The 15,000-nt window shown below is 53.1% G+C and overlaps 1 protein-coding gene across 2 annotated transcripts in view; it reads right to left on the bottom strand.

Annotated features, from left to right (window-relative positions):
• Window positions 1-3,403, bottom strand: part of LOC144381189 (uncharacterized) — a 22,840-nt gene extending 19,437 nt beyond the window's left edge. Inside the window, exon 1 of one of the 2 annotated variants that reach the window (XM_078068028.1) lies at window positions 2,594-3,403. In XM_078068028.1, coding sequence (XP_077924154.1) covers window positions 2,594-3,215 — 622 coding nt within the window. In that variant the 5' untranslated portion in view covers window positions 3,216-3,403. The remainder of the gene's footprint in view (window positions 1-2,593) is intronic. The other variant, XM_078068027.1, reaches the window with a different exon arrangement.
• Window positions 3,404-15,000: the final 11,597 nt, after the last annotated feature.

The raw sequence follows: 15,000 nt of genomic DNA, 5'->3' as shown, positions 1-15,000 counted from the left end.
ACCGCGAGGGAGCGGCCGCGCGCGCGCTCGCTCGCACACGCACGCGGGAGCCCCACGCGCCGGACGCCGGCCAGGCCCGGCGGGACCCTCCCCCGACTCGGAGGGGGGAGGCGCAGGCCGCGGTAGGCAAAGAGCGGCGCTCGGCCCCACCGCGGGGCCGGCAAAATCAGACCCCCTCACAGAGAGGAAGAGCTCTGCCCAACACGCAACGGTAGTCACCCCGCGTCGGTGGCCACACTACACGCGCAGAGGAGGGGCGGCGGCTGGGGGGTTCCGGTACCCCAAGGCACCCTCTCGGATCGCTAGAGAAGGCTTTCTCACCGAGGGCGCATCGCCCCCACCCAAATCGTCCCCCCCGCCCGGCCGGGCCCCGCGGAACGGCGTTCCAAAGGCCTTACAAAGCCAAGGGCTCCGGGGGGCGGGCGGTGGGTTCACGCGGCAAGGGGACAGGCAAACAGGGCAATCCTGAGCGCTCGCGGCCGGGACCCCAGAAGGAGACCGCCTCCGCCCTGCCACACACGCCATGCTCACGTCACCGACCACCGGGAGCCTCGCGCCTCGGGCGAGGCAACGACAAACGGAGACAGGCACGGCATGCCGGGCAAAAAGGCAGCAGCCCCTCGGTTGGCCAAGCGCCATGGCGCTGGCTCGGCCCGCCGCAAGCGGCTCACACGCCCCACACCAAAGTCCAATCCCCACCACCAGCACAGCTTGTGGCAGGCGACGACGAGGCGCCCGCGTCCCACGGGGGGGCGGGGTGGGCCTCCCTTACCGACTCCACCACCCGCTCCTCGGACACGCCACCGACAGCGGTGGCCCGAGGGAGGGGGTCGCTGGGAACGGGAAACGACGCTACCGGCTCGGCTTCGGGCACCTGAGACGACCTGGAGCGCTCCAGGGGCACCACGGAGAGCCACGCGCAACGCGCTCAGCACGCCCAAGCGGGTGAGCAGCGCGGCGCCGGGACGGCCCTCCCCGTGGCGGGGAGGGCCGCGCACCACACGAAGCCAGGGGAGGCAAGCGAGAGTGTCTGCTGCGTCAGGGGACCCCGGTCCCGCGAGCGCCGTCAGGCAGAACACGGGAGGGCGGGGTCGGGCCGGAGCCTGCACACCCCCCCACACCCCCCACCTCACCGCCACGGCGGGCAGAGGTGAAGGAGCGAGGGGCCCGCGGGCAGAACGAGAAGAGCGGTCCCATTCGCCATGAACGTCCGTCCCTCGTCTGACGCGGCTTAGGCCCGGCCCGGGAGAGCACGAGAGCACCACATCGATCTGGCAAAACAGAAACCCCGAGAAGGTCCCGAGGAGGGGAGAGGCCGGTGAGGACAGCAACCCGACGGAGCCTGCTTCAGCCTCACCGACACCCCCTCGAAAACCCTAGGGCGGGAACAGCCGGACAACCCCAGAAACGAGAATGCCTGACACGCGGCACGGAGCCTTGCGGGATGGGGGGTTGTCACGACCGCAGCCGGGTGCCTGCAGAGTGAAGTGCGCGGGGTAAAGGACCCACGCGCCCCCTGCCCACACTGCCCTCGGGTGCTGGAGACCGGAGGCGGCACCAACGGCCTGGACCACCTGGAGGCACAGGAGCCGCCGCACAGGCCCACGCGGACGGCTCCAGCCAGCGGCGACAGAGCCGGGCTTGGCATCACGGTCAAGCCCGGAGCCCTGCCACACGCCCAGAGGCCCACCTCTCTTAAGGAGAGGATCACCACAACACAACGTGCCAGCACCTACCTGGCAGCAAAAAGCGCTCATTTCGGGTGAGAAAATAGCTGGCGCCGCCCGGCGGGGCCTAGCCACAGGTCACCGGGATCTCCTGGGACCGTGGCCCGGCCACGGGCCCCCAAGCACTATTCCATCACCCCCGGTTCCCCCCGGAGCCCCCAGGGCCATCTGGTCGACCCCGGGAACGTGGTGGCAGCCGGCAGCGAGTAGGGACTTGGCGGGAGTGGGGAGCGGCCCGGAGAGGTCCGGGTCCGGGTCCGGGTCCGGGTCCGGGTCCGGGTCCGGGTCCGCCTGTCGTCCCCATGTTGGGACTTAGAAATTCTCACCAAGTTCGACGGAGGCCCCTGCGGACGCCCTCCTCCCCGGGCCTCAGGACCGCCCCATGCCGGTCCCTGACTCCCGGCCGGGACTGAGGAAAGGGGGCGATACCGCGGAGGCGTCCCCCCGAAGGCCGGACCTCAACGGGAACCGCAGCCGGGCCCCTGGGGCGCTCGCGGCCCGACCCGACCCGGTCCGGTCCGGTCCCCACCTCCGCAGCGGGCCTCGGAAAACTTAGTGAGAATCTCGGGTCCGATGACCGGGACCCCACGCGTGCCCGCGGCCGGGCCCGTCGCGCCATCCACGGGCTTCCCCGCAAGGCTCAGGCCGGTCCCCAACCGCCCGAGCGTGACACGGAAGGCCCAACGACCGACGGGAGCCAGGGGCCGGATGGCGCCCGGGCGCCGGACGCAGCCTCTCCCATTTCCCCCCGCAACCCCGCGGGCGGAGGGGGGGGGGCACCGGCGGGTGCTGGTCGACCCGTCCAGGCGGCCCCCCAACGCGGCTCTCCGGGAGCGAGGCGGCGGCGCCACCACCACCCTACAAACCTGGAGGCTCAATCTCCCGCGAGCGGAGCGCGCGCCGACGGCCCGGAGACAGCGGGACGATCGCGCTAGCGTCGCCGGCCTCCTGGAACTCCGCCTCGGGAACCGCGGCCAAATACAATCCCTTGCCGACATCGCCGACGCTCCAGCGGGGAGACGCTATATAAAAGCGGACGCCAGGTGGCGCGAGACAACCGGCGCGAACAACAACGAGGCGGATCCGGATCGCGGGCCCGCCAAGGCGCACAGCCGGCCGCCCGGCCGCCCGATCTCGTCCCGGCCCGCTTCGGAGGGGCTGGCGGAGGGCGGAGGGCGGGCGGCCCCCGGGGCGGCGGCCTCGGGAGCTCCCGGCCGGCACAGGCGCGACTCCAGCAGCCCAGGGGAGACTTGGAAAACGCGTCCGGGCCGCTGCCGCCGGAAAGGGGGCCAACTGGCCACGGGACGCGCCCCGGGAGAAGCGGACACGAGCGGAAAATTCCCCGCACGGGCCTCCCACAGTGGCACACCTGCGGCGCCCGGGCTTCCGGGAGGACTTAAGACAAATTTCGGCGGGCAAGGACCGTAAAACCGACACCAGGCGAGTACTCCGACAACCACCACCGATGAACCTTCTACCTTCTATCATTTTAAGGGGAGGAGGAGGTCTCTCTGAAGCACACGAAGAAAGCTCAGGACAGCAAGGGGGGGGGGGGGGATTGACACACACACCGCCCCCAGAAAGCTGCAAACCGAATCCGTCTCTGCACGTACCACGATAACGCCCAAGGACAACAAACGGGGCGGGGGCGGGGGCGGGGGCGGGGGCGGGGGGCGGGGGCGGGCCGGGGGCGGGGGCGGGGGCGGGGGCGGGGGCGGGGGCGGGGGCGGGGGGAGGCGCGGAATGGGGAGGAAGGGAGTTAAAATAGCCGTTCACTCAATAAATCCAGTTCCGGGACATCCGTGCCGTCCAACACTAGTACGCGGCGGGCGGGGGAGGTGCTCTAGAAGAGCTAAATATTGATGATGATGATGATGATGATGAAGAAGAAGAAGAACTGTTCCGTGCTATTAAGGGTAAAAGAAAAACAAGGCGTAGAACTTCCTCTGACCCGTAAAGGAAAAAAAAGAAAAAAAAAAAAGGTTTGGGTTTTGTTTTTTGTTTCTTCGTTTTTTGTTTTTTCTTTTTTCCTTTTTCAACTAAACGCATTTCAGGGCACCTGACTGGCTCCGGTCGGAGGAGGCCCACGCGACTGCGACTCTTGATCTGCAGGGGTCGTGAGTTCCAGCACCACGCTGGATGATCACTCAAAAAGCTTTCAAAAACAAACACACAAACAACCGACACCGAGCAGCATTAACCATCAAAGATAGACACCTGTGACGACTAAGTCGTCAGAGGAAACCACGAACAGCAGTAGCAGAGGATAGGACACTAGAGGGCAACAGAGCCCCATCCATAGGTGCTATGGGCCCTTGAACGCTTTCTGTGTCCACTAGGGACCTCGAAAAAACTTCACTCCCCTATCCAGGGAGGAGAGGGGAGAAGCAACCTCCAGCAAGAATTCCTTCGATTAAAGGTAACTCTTACTACATTAAACTTCACCATTTCGGTGACAGATGTTGGCGGGGATGCGGAGAAAGGGGAACCCTCCTACACTGTTGGTGGGAATGCAAGCTGGTGCAGCCACTCTGGAAAACAGTATGGAGGTTCCTCAAAAAGTTGAAAATAGAGCTACCATATGATCCAGCAATTGCACTACTGGGTATTTACCCCAAAGATACAAAAGTAGGGACCCGAAAGGCTACGTGCACCCCGATGTTTATAGCAGCAATGTCCACAATAGCCAAACTGTGGAAAGAGCCAAGATGTCCATCAACAGATGAATGGATAAAGAAGATGTGGTATATATATGCAATGGAATATTATGCAGCCATCAAAAGGAATAAGATCTTGCCATTTGCAACGACGTGGATGGAACTGGAGGGTATTATGCTGAGCGAAATAAGTCAAAGAGAGAAAGACATGTATCATATGACCTCACTGATATGAGGAATTCTTAATCTCAGGAAACAAACTGAGGGTTGCTGGAGTGGGGGGTGGGGTGGGAGGGATGGGGTGACTGGGTGATGGACACTGGGGAGGGTATGTGTTCTGGTAAGCGCTGTGAATTGTGCAGGACTGTTGAATCTCAGATCTGTACCTCTGAAACAAATAATGCAATATATGTTAAGAAAGAAAAAAAGAAGAAGAAGAATGTAGCAGGAGGGGAAGAATGAAGGGGGGGAAATCGGAGGAGGAGAAGAACCATGAGAGACGATGGACTCTGAAAAACAAACTGGGGGTTCTAGAGGGGAGGGGGTTGGGAGGATGGGTTAGCCTGGTGATGGGTATTGAGGAGGGCACGTTCTGCATGGAGCACTGGGTGTTATGCACAAACAATGAATCATGGAACACTATATCTAAAACTAATGATGTAATGTATGGGGATTAACATAACAATAAAAAAAATTAAAAAAAAAAAAAAAACTTCACCATTTCGGGGCGCCTGGGGGGTGGCTCAGTCGTTAAGCGCCCGCCTTCGGCTCAGGTCACACGAGCCCAGGGTCCCGGGATCGAGCCCCACGTCGGGCTCCCTGCTCCGCGGGAGGCCTGCTTCTCCCTCTCCCACTCCCCCTGCCCGTGTTCTCTCTCTCTCTCTCTCTCTCTCTCTCTCTCTCTCTCTCTCTCGCTGTCTCTCTCTGTCAAATAAATAAATAAAATCTGGAAAAAAAAAAAATAAATAAATAAATAAAATAAACTTCACCATTTCAACATGGACCTTTAATGGTTTCCTTCCCAACCAAGCCTTTCTCCTTGCCTCCTCCTTACCCGCGTGAATCCCTGATCCCACTTCACAACATTCCCCCCGCACCCCCCCTCCCCACACACACACACCAGGCTGAAAACTGTTCTCCGTAAACCATAAATCCTGAGCATTAGGAAAGTACACGAGGAAGCACAGACGAGAGAGAAACCAAGCAAATAATGTGGCTCTGAAGGCTGGACATCGATCGAGTTGAGAGAATGGACCAGACATCACAAACGTGAAAAGAAGGTTTTCCTTTAAAGCTGATCTCTTCCTCAGTTGGCTAAACTACGTTCTTTACTGGTACGGCCTCAACTCAAGAGTGCGACGATCAAAAGGTTTCGCAGTAAACACTTCACGGGTGCATCTAATAAAAAAAAAAAAAAAAGGTCACGGGTGCAGGCTTCACATCGGTTTTTTTTTTTATTTTTTTTTATTGTTATGTTAATCCCCCTACATTACATCATTAGTTTTCGATATAGTGTTCCATGATTCATTGTTTGTGCATAACACCCAGTGCTCCATGCAGAACGTGCCCTCCTCAATACCCATCACCAGGCTAACCCATCCTCCCAACCCCCTCCCCTCTAGAACCCTCAGTTTGTTTTTCAGAGTCCATTGTCTCTCATGGTCACATCGGTTTTTCAAGTACACGTACTTCAGGGCACCTGGCTGGCTCGGTCGGAGGAGGCCCACGTGACCGCGACTCTTGATCTGCGGGGGTCGTGAGTTCCAGCACCGCACTGGATGGGTGTACAGATTACATAAACAAGCAGACAGGCAAAAGGAATTAGAATCGCTGTGGTGATTTCGAAGAAAACAAAACAAAACTCAGGAAATAAAGTCGTCGTCTCCCCCCCTCCCCCCCCACCCCCGGCCAGCCCCGTTTAATGCTTATGTATACAGGCGATAGAGACCCTGTGATGTTGGCAGACAAAAGAGACACGTCGACGGATGGAACGGAACAGATACCCAAACAGATAGGCCCAAGCCCGACAGAAGTTTGACAAATGCGCAAAGGCCATTCGAAGGAGGAAAGATGGCCCACCTCCCCACGAAATCACAGGACAGGCATCAGACATCCACAGACCCCACACGCAGGCAAGCAGGCAGACAAAGAAACAAGAAAGCTGGGGCGCCTGGCTGGCTCAATCCGTGAACCGTCTGCCTGCCTTCGGCTCAGGCCCCGAGCTCAGGGTCCCGGGATCCAGCCCCACGTCGGGCTCCCTGCTCCACGGAGAGTCTGCTTTCCTCTCTCTCTCTCTCTCCCTCTCTCTCTCTCTCTCTCTCTCTCTCTCTCTCTCTCTCTCTCCCCCTCCCTCCCTCCCCCCACCCCTTCTCTCAAATAAATACAAGTCTTTTAAAAAGAATAATTAAAAACAAAAAAAGGAAGAAAAGAACGTCACTCACTCCCCTTCTGGCATAGGGAGGACATCTTCCGGGGGGATGGGTGGGGGATGCTTCTGGGGAGAAAAGGGGGAGATTCAGTGAGTCAGCGCACCCTCCTTGCACCTGTGGTGGGGTGGTGGTTTGTGTGTTTCCTTGCTTGCTGCTGCTGCTAGTTTTTACAAGTGTCTATAGTTCAAAACAGTATGCTGGTTTCCTTTATATCTAAGTCTTATCTCGGGTTTGGGTTTTGATGGGAGGAGGGAGGGCCACCTTTTCTTCTGACATGGTGGAGAAGGAGAAGAGGGATGCAGGCCTGTGCATATTCTTTTCCGTCGTGGGGTGAGCAGAGGACTCGGATTCAGCTCTTGCCGGATGGGATCTAATTTCTGTGTAAACAATCAGGCAAAATATCAGGCGAACAGAGGGCGAGCAAAGGTTAGCAGAACATGGACAAGATTGGCTATGGGTGCTGGAGTTTCCAAAGCAAGGATTTCATCAGAGGCACGTGAATGTCAAAGATTTCCAGGGACCGTGTTTATGGATGACTTGGGGTGTAGGTCATTTCAAAGTTACGGTGCTACCACCCGGTTACTTGAGCATACTGTCTCCAGCTCACGGCTGCAGATGCGATATGGGGCTCCTCCAGGGATGGAATTGTGCCAGAGAAAGGGAGACAGCAGCCTGTAATGGAGCCTAAGGTGTGTGTAAGAGAGTGACTCTCTAAAGTGCCTTGAGGCAGAAGGAGACCAGCTAGCTTTGTCTTTGCTAGGTATTTGTGGCAATGGGGTGGGTGTGGGTGGTGGGTGTTGTTTGTTTATTTTCTGGATTCAGAGAAAGAACTCTTCAAGTGGAAGTATTTGCACAAGGGGTCTGGCAGGATGGGAGGGTGCAGGGGTCAGTCCATTTAACAAGATAACAGGAGAATCAGGCCTTTTATTTTTTATTTTTTTATTGTTATGTTAATCCCCATACATTACATCATTAGTTTTCGATATAGTGTTCCATGATTCATTGTTTGTGCATAACACCCAGTGCTCCATGCAGAACGTGCCCTCCTCAATACCCATCACCAGGCTAACCCATCCTCCCACCCCCCTCCCCTCTAGAACCCTCAGTTTGTTTTTCAGAGTCCATCGTCTCTCATGGTTCTTCTCCCCCTCTGATTTCCCCCCCTTCATTCTTCCCCTCCTGCTACATTCTTCTTCTTTTTTTCTTTCTTAACATATATTGCATTATTTGTTTCAGAGGTCCAGATCTGAGATTCAACAGTCTTGCACAATTCACAGCGCTCACCATAGCACATACCCTCCCCAGTGTCCATCACCCAGTCACCCCATCCCTCCCACCCCACCCCCCACTCCAGCAACCCTCAGTTTGTTTCCTGAGATTAAGAATTCCTCATATCAGTGAGGTCATAGGATACATGTCTTTCTCTGTTTGACTTATTTCGCTCAGCATAATACCCTCCAGTTCCATCCACGTCGTTGCAAATGGCAAGATCTCATTCCTTTTGATGGCTGCATAATATTCCATTGTATATATATACCACATCTTCTTTATCCATTCATCTGTTGATGGACATCTTGGCTCTTTCCACAGTTTGGCTATTGTGGACATTGCTGCTATAAACATCGGGGTGCACGTAGCCTTTCGGGTCCCTACTTTTGTATCTTTGGGGTAAATACCCAGTAGTGCAATTGCTGGATCATATGGTAGCTCTGTTTTCAACTTTTTGAGGAACCTCCATACTGTTTTCCAGAGTGGCTGCACCAGCTTGCATTCCCACCAACAGTGTAGGAGGGTTCCCCTTTCTCCACATCCCCGCCAACATCTGTCATTTCCTGACTTGTTAATTTTAGCCATTCTGACTGGTGTGAGGTGGTATCTCATTGAGGTTTTGATTTGGATTTCCCTGATGCCGAGCGATATTGAACACTTTTTCATGTGTCTGTTGGCCATTTGGATGTCTTCTTTGAAAAAATGTCTGTTCATGTCTTCTGCCCATTTAGAATCAGGCCTTTTAAGAACTAGGCAAAGAGAGGAGTTTAGCTTTGGTCATCACAGCACCTGGCACCTCAGCAGAAACAACAGAAGGTTCCCAGAATGAATTGAGTTGCAGGAGTCAGCGTGAGCAGACCCCACCACCCTCAGCCCTTAGCCCTCAGCGCCCCCCCACACACACACACACACAGGCACACACACCCGGGCAGGCAGCGGCTATAGTCCACGCCGAGCTCCAGATGTGGGTCCCGCCCCCCCCACCCCCACAGGGCTCCCCTGCCCACTTCTCAGCCAGAGATGTATATGGGAGGGTGGTCCCAGAACAAATCTCCCCTCATCCACAGAAACCTTGCCAACACTTTGACCACTTTGCCTGAGCTACCAACTCATCTGTACCCGTGCGTGATTTTTTTCCCTATGGGCCAGGGGCCTAGTTGCCAACTTAGGATGGACAGCCCCCCCCCCCCCCCACTGTTCCAATTCGACCAGAGAACTTCAGTTGGGGGGGGAGGATGGGGTGGGGCTGGGGCGGCTGATGGGACGTTCAGGGTGATCCATTCTAATGGGCCTCATTCAATCGCTTCATTCAAATGCAGAAAGCTTTCTGTTAAAGTCAGAGCCTGGAGCTTCCCTCCATTCAATGGCTTTCCTCAACTCCCCCTAACCCTTAGGCTGCAGCTTGCAAATTTCGGAGAGAGATAAGGAAGGGAGGGAGGGAGGGAGGGAGGGAGGGAGGAAGGAAAGGGAGGGAGGGAGGAGGGGAAGGGGAAAGAGGGTGTCTGAAGAGCTCACCTCATCTGGGGGCAAAAAGAGTCCCCTCCTTTTCCTAACCCAGGAAACTCCAGTAAACCCTTTGGGAATCATGAATGTGGGGGATGATGTCTTACTATAATGCCTTCCAGGGGTGGGTGTGCAGGTAGGAGGGTGTGGCATGGTGTGGCTGGCTGAGTCTGAGGAGGACCTTGAACACATGATGGTGGTATCTTAGCGGTCAGAGGCCAAACACAAGCATGGAGTGATAAGGGCTAAGGGCTAAGGGCTAAGGGAGGCCTGACAGGGACTGTTCTAACTCATCCACCGAGTTATGGGCCCAGCAAGCACACTCCTCTAAAGCAACATTAACAGTTTATTGATTGTTGGGGCGCCTGGGTGGCTCAGTCGTTAAGCATGTGCCTTCGGCTCAGGTCATGATCCCAGGGTCCTGGGATCGGGCCTCGCATCTGGCTCCCTGCTCCACGGGAAGCCCGCTTCTCCCTCTCCCACTCCCCCTGCTTGTGTTCCCTCTCTCGCTGTGTCTCTCTGTGTCAAATAAATAAATACAATCTTAAAAAAAAAAAAAAGTTTATTGATTATCCATCGACCTGTCCTCCCTCTCCCAACTGCTTCCCAAGGGAAATCCTCGGTCTCATTCCACATAGTCACTGGCTGTTTTCGCACACCACCTTCCTGTCCAGTAAGAGGAGGAAGGAAGATGGACAAACAGGAACCAGCCCCACAGATGGCACCTCTGCACAGAGGGGTGAATGTGAGTCTCATTGGGCCAATTGTGACTCTGAGCCGTGATCCCAGGGTTGTTTAAAATATGGAACAGAAGGGGAGCACCTGGGTGGCTCAGTCAGAACAGCACATGACTCTTGATCTCAGTCAGGGTCCTGAGTTCAAGCCCTACACTGGGACCACAGATGATGAAAAATGAATGAATGAATGAATGAATGAATGAATGAATTTTTAAAAATAAAGTATGTAATGTTTATCTCTTTAAAAAAAAAAAAATGGAATGGAGGGGCGCCTGGGTGGCTGCCGGTTTAGCATCTGCCTTCAGCTCAGGTCATGATCTCAGGGTACTGGGATCGAGCCCCACCCCTCTGGGGCTCCCTGCTCAATGGGGAGTCTTCTCCCTCTCCCTCTGCCCCTCCACCCACCCATGCGCACAAGCTCTCTGTCTCTCTCTCTCTCTCTCTCTCTCTCTCTGTTTCTCTCTCTGTCTCTCTGTGTGTGTCTCTCTCTCTGTCTCTCTGTCTCTCTCTCTCTCTCTCTCTCTCTCTGAAATAAATAAATAAAAACAAACAATCAAACTTCAAAAAGGAAAAGGGCAGGGACATTTATGATTATTCATGGCGAAAGATGGAGCACGTATATTCAGGAAACATATGTACCGTAGATTCCCATGTTTACTTCGGGGTGGAGACCTGACATGTGAATGAGGCAAAACTGAGTCCCTGATGTCAGGAGGTTATCTGAGGACAAGGAGAAGAGGCTGTGGGCATGCTCTGAGAGCTGGTACAACCTGGATGGGGTCTTAGGCTCCTTTTCTCAGGTAAGGAATCAGGACCTTGCTTGTTCATAGGCTGCAGCCATTATCAGTTGACCTTGAGTCCAGACTTCTGCAGAGACAGCCAGTATTTGGTAGCAGGGCCTGAAAAGACACAATAGCTGATTAGGGGGAAACAGTTCCCTGAAAAACAAGCTTTAAGCTTTCTGCTAGCATCAACCTCATTAACCTTATGGGGCACGGTTTCAATCCCCCCCCCCCCCCCCCCACCACCACCACCCACCACCAAGTTATGGTCATTCCTCAGTCTTAGGGAATTGGGATGATGATGGCTGTGGCTATTCTTCCATCTCCTCAGGGGAGGTAGGTTTTGGGCAAACAACAGTTTCTGTAAATCTTAGCTGTAACATGGCTATGTTCAGGGCTAAACAGAAGTTTTCAACCTACAGGTTAAAAGGGAATAAAAATAACAGGGAGTCAGACATGCTACATTTTTCCCTGTTAAAATTTCCCCTTGTCCATCCTGCATTCCATTTCTATGAAACATGGGCAGAGGTCTGCCTTCTTTATTTAACTGCTTCAAGCTGAATTAAGGTGCAGTGGAGGCTTTGGAATGGAAGGATCTGAGACAGTGCAGGTCGCAACTTTTGGTCCCTTGTGCTAAGGGAGGGGGTCTCAGAGATAGTTCCTTATCTGAGAACTTGGTTATTTTTCTACATGGTTTGGTACTACATGACACCATTGATTTTATCCCCAAGTGTAGTCTAAGGAATAGTAACAGTAGAGTCAAACCCAATTCTCTCATTCTCTCTCAAATTGATCTGATATCGGTGGGTATCCAAGAATACAGATCAGTAAATTAGTCTGAGCCCCTCCCCTGGGGGGGGGGGGGAGGTAGTGGTGGTGAAGGGCTTCTGGTAGCCAAGTAGCTTAGTGTTTGATTTTATTTACATGGGTTCTTTTTTCTTTCTTTTTTTTTCTTTTAAGATTTCTATTAAGTAATCTCTACACCCAATGTGGGGCTCGAACTCACAACCCCGAGATCTAGAGTCGCATGTTCTACCAGCTGAGCCAGCCAGGTGCCCCTATTTATATGGGTTCTTATTTTCCAAAGAGGAGTTAATACAGGTGCAGCAAGGTGGAATTAAGGATCATAGACTCTGCCTCATTCAGCAAGTGATCTCGTAGTTAATAAGAGGCATTTCTATGGAAACAAAAGGAAAACACTGGTTCATGGTTGGAACTAAGGGATACACCTGGCGTCTAAGTCCAGAGTGCTGCCAGTGAGAAGGTCTCTAGATGTCAGGCTTGAAGCATCCTCCAATAGAGTGGGAGTGGGCAGGGGCAATCTGACGGATTTTTCCGGTGTATAGTTCAAATGTCTCATTTTGAGTGACTCATAGAGCAACAGGCACAAAGATTGTCTATATATGAGTTATTGTGGTCATTTCCCTGAAATTTATTTCAAGTTGTCCAGCTTTCATTTGCCAGACTTCAGGAAAAAGGACAGTTTTAGTTCTTAATGATTGTAAGATAAGAGAATGGGAGAATGTTGGAAACCTTAGTTTGAAGAGTCACAGTCAGATACTCAAGGAAACCAGAAGGATCCAGGATCCAGTCCAGTTTTATAGGCAAACAACAAACGTTCAAAGATAATTACTCTAACACTCACAAAAGTGTGTCATTGAAATATAATCTTTCTCTCTAAAGTCACCTTCATTCCTGTCAAAGATAGCCAAATGAAGATTAATTTGTTTGTAAAACAAGTCCAGTTTTAACAAACTTGGCCCAATCATCTACGTAGGGACAGCAAGAATAGCAGTTGACCATATATGGGGTCTTTTTTCTCTTTTCTTTTTCCTTTCCTTCTTTTAAATCTGCTTTGATGGAGCTTTTTATAAGGAATTTTAGATTGATCCTTTAACTGCCTTTTTAAAGCCGAGAACCAAGCCAAATATTTGCCATCAGATTCGCCTGCAAGACTTGTAGATTTGGGTGAATTCCTCTCTTCTTTGAGGCCCTCCAAATTTCCTGAAGTTCCGGCATCTGCCAGGAGGTGGCACTCTTCACTCACCTGGTAAGGTTGAGGGGACCTCTGTAAGCAAGGTTATCAGGCCAACATTTCCAAGGGGCTTTATTGGCTCCATAAAGTCAATCTGACTTTCTTAAAGCAGTCTCATTATATCTGAGTCTACGCATGTGTCTCTTCGAGATGACATTCCAGGGGCACCTGGCTGGCTCAGTCGGTAGAGAGCACGACTCTTGATCTCAGGGTTGTGAGTTCGAGCCCCACGTTCAGTGTAGAGATTATTTAAAAAATAAAATCTCAGAGGAGCGCCTGGGTGGCTCAGTTGTCAAGCGTCCGTCTGCCTTCGGCTCAGGTCATGATCCCAGGGTCCTAGGATCGAGCCCCGCATCAGGCTCCCTGCTCCGCAGAAAGCCTGCTTCTCCCTCTCCCACTCCCCCTGCTTCTGTTCCCTCTCTCGCTGTGTCTCTCTCTGTCAAATACATAAATAAAATCTAAAACAAATAAACAAAAACTTTATGGGCACCTGGGTTGGCTCAGTCGGTTAGGCAGCTGCCTTTGGTCCAGGTCATGATCCCCAGGGTCCTGGGATTTTGAGCCCTGTGTCAGCAGGGAAACTGCTTCTCCCTCTCCCTCTGCCCCTCCCCGTGCTGGTGCTCTCTTGCTCGCTCTCTCTCTCTCTCGCTCTCTCTCTCTCAAATAAATAAATTCTTAAAAAAAAAAAATATTTGGGAATTTCATATAATTTTTGGAACAGTTGCAGCATTTACGCACATAATGTAATCTAAGAAGGCTTATCACTATTTGTTTGACAGTGCTTCCCATGTAACTTAACATACCAAATAGACTAGATTAATTAGTCAAGAGACTCTATTTAGGATTTGATTTTCTCAGCATCTGTTGAAAATGAATGAAGGAAGGAATGAACAGCCGGCCAGCCAGCCAGCCAGCCAGCCAGCCGGCCAAACCAACCGACCGACCGACCGACCGACCGACCGACCGACCGACCGACCAACCAAGAAACATCTCAGAAGGTTTCAAGGCACGTGCCTACATAGGGTCACAGATCATTACAAAACTTAAAACTTTATTATCTGTTTCACCAAGGTGCCCACAGGAGATTCTACAGAAGGTTATACAGTTAGCAAAATTGAGCTCCTTTAATATTGAGAAGTTTTCGTTTTCTTACATAATTAAAGACCTGATAAAAATGAATATAGAAACCTTGTTTTCCTGGGCAGGTGAAGAAAATTTTTTCTTCTTTTTTAAAATTCCTTCCTTCCTTCCTTCCTTCCTTCCTTCCTTCCTTCCTTCCTTCCTTCCTTCCCTCCCTCCCTCCCTCCCTCCCTCCCTCCTCTCTCTCTCTCTCTCTCTCTCTCTCTCTCTCTCCCTTTCTTTCAGATTTTATCAATTTATTTGACATGGAGGGTGGTGGGGGCAGGGAGCAAGCACAAGCAGCACCAGGAGAGGGGCAGAGGGAGAAGCAGACTCCCCGCTGAGCAGGGAGCCCGATGTAGGTCTCTGGGGCTCGATCCCAGGACCCTGGGATCACAACCGACCAAAGCCGCTTAACCGACTGCGCCACCCGGGTTCCCCTTGTCTACAATTTCTTATCAAAAGTACACTAACAGGGGCGCCTGGGTGGCTCAGTCGTTAAGCGTCTGCCTTTGGCTCAGGTCATGATCCCAGGGTCTTGGGATCGAGCCCTGCATCGGGCTCCCTGCTCAGCGGGAAGCCTGCTTCTCCCTCTGCCACTCCCCCTGCTTGTGTTCCCTCTCTCGCTGTGTCTCTCTCTGTCAAATAAATAAATACAATCTTAAAAAAGAAAAAAAAAGAGTACACTAACAATCCAAGAAAACCTTGTCATTTTAACATAGAAAACCCAAATCTCAATCTT

Source organism: Halichoerus grypus, chromosome 2, assembly GCF_964656455.1.
Source record: "Halichoerus grypus chromosome 2, mHalGry1.hap1.1, whole genome shotgun sequence".
Taxonomy (NCBI): domain Eukaryota; kingdom Metazoa; phylum Chordata; class Mammalia; order Carnivora; family Phocidae; genus Halichoerus; species Halichoerus grypus.
Note: the sequence above shows the minus strand (reverse complement) of the source record. Positions and strands in the feature narration are given on the sequence as shown.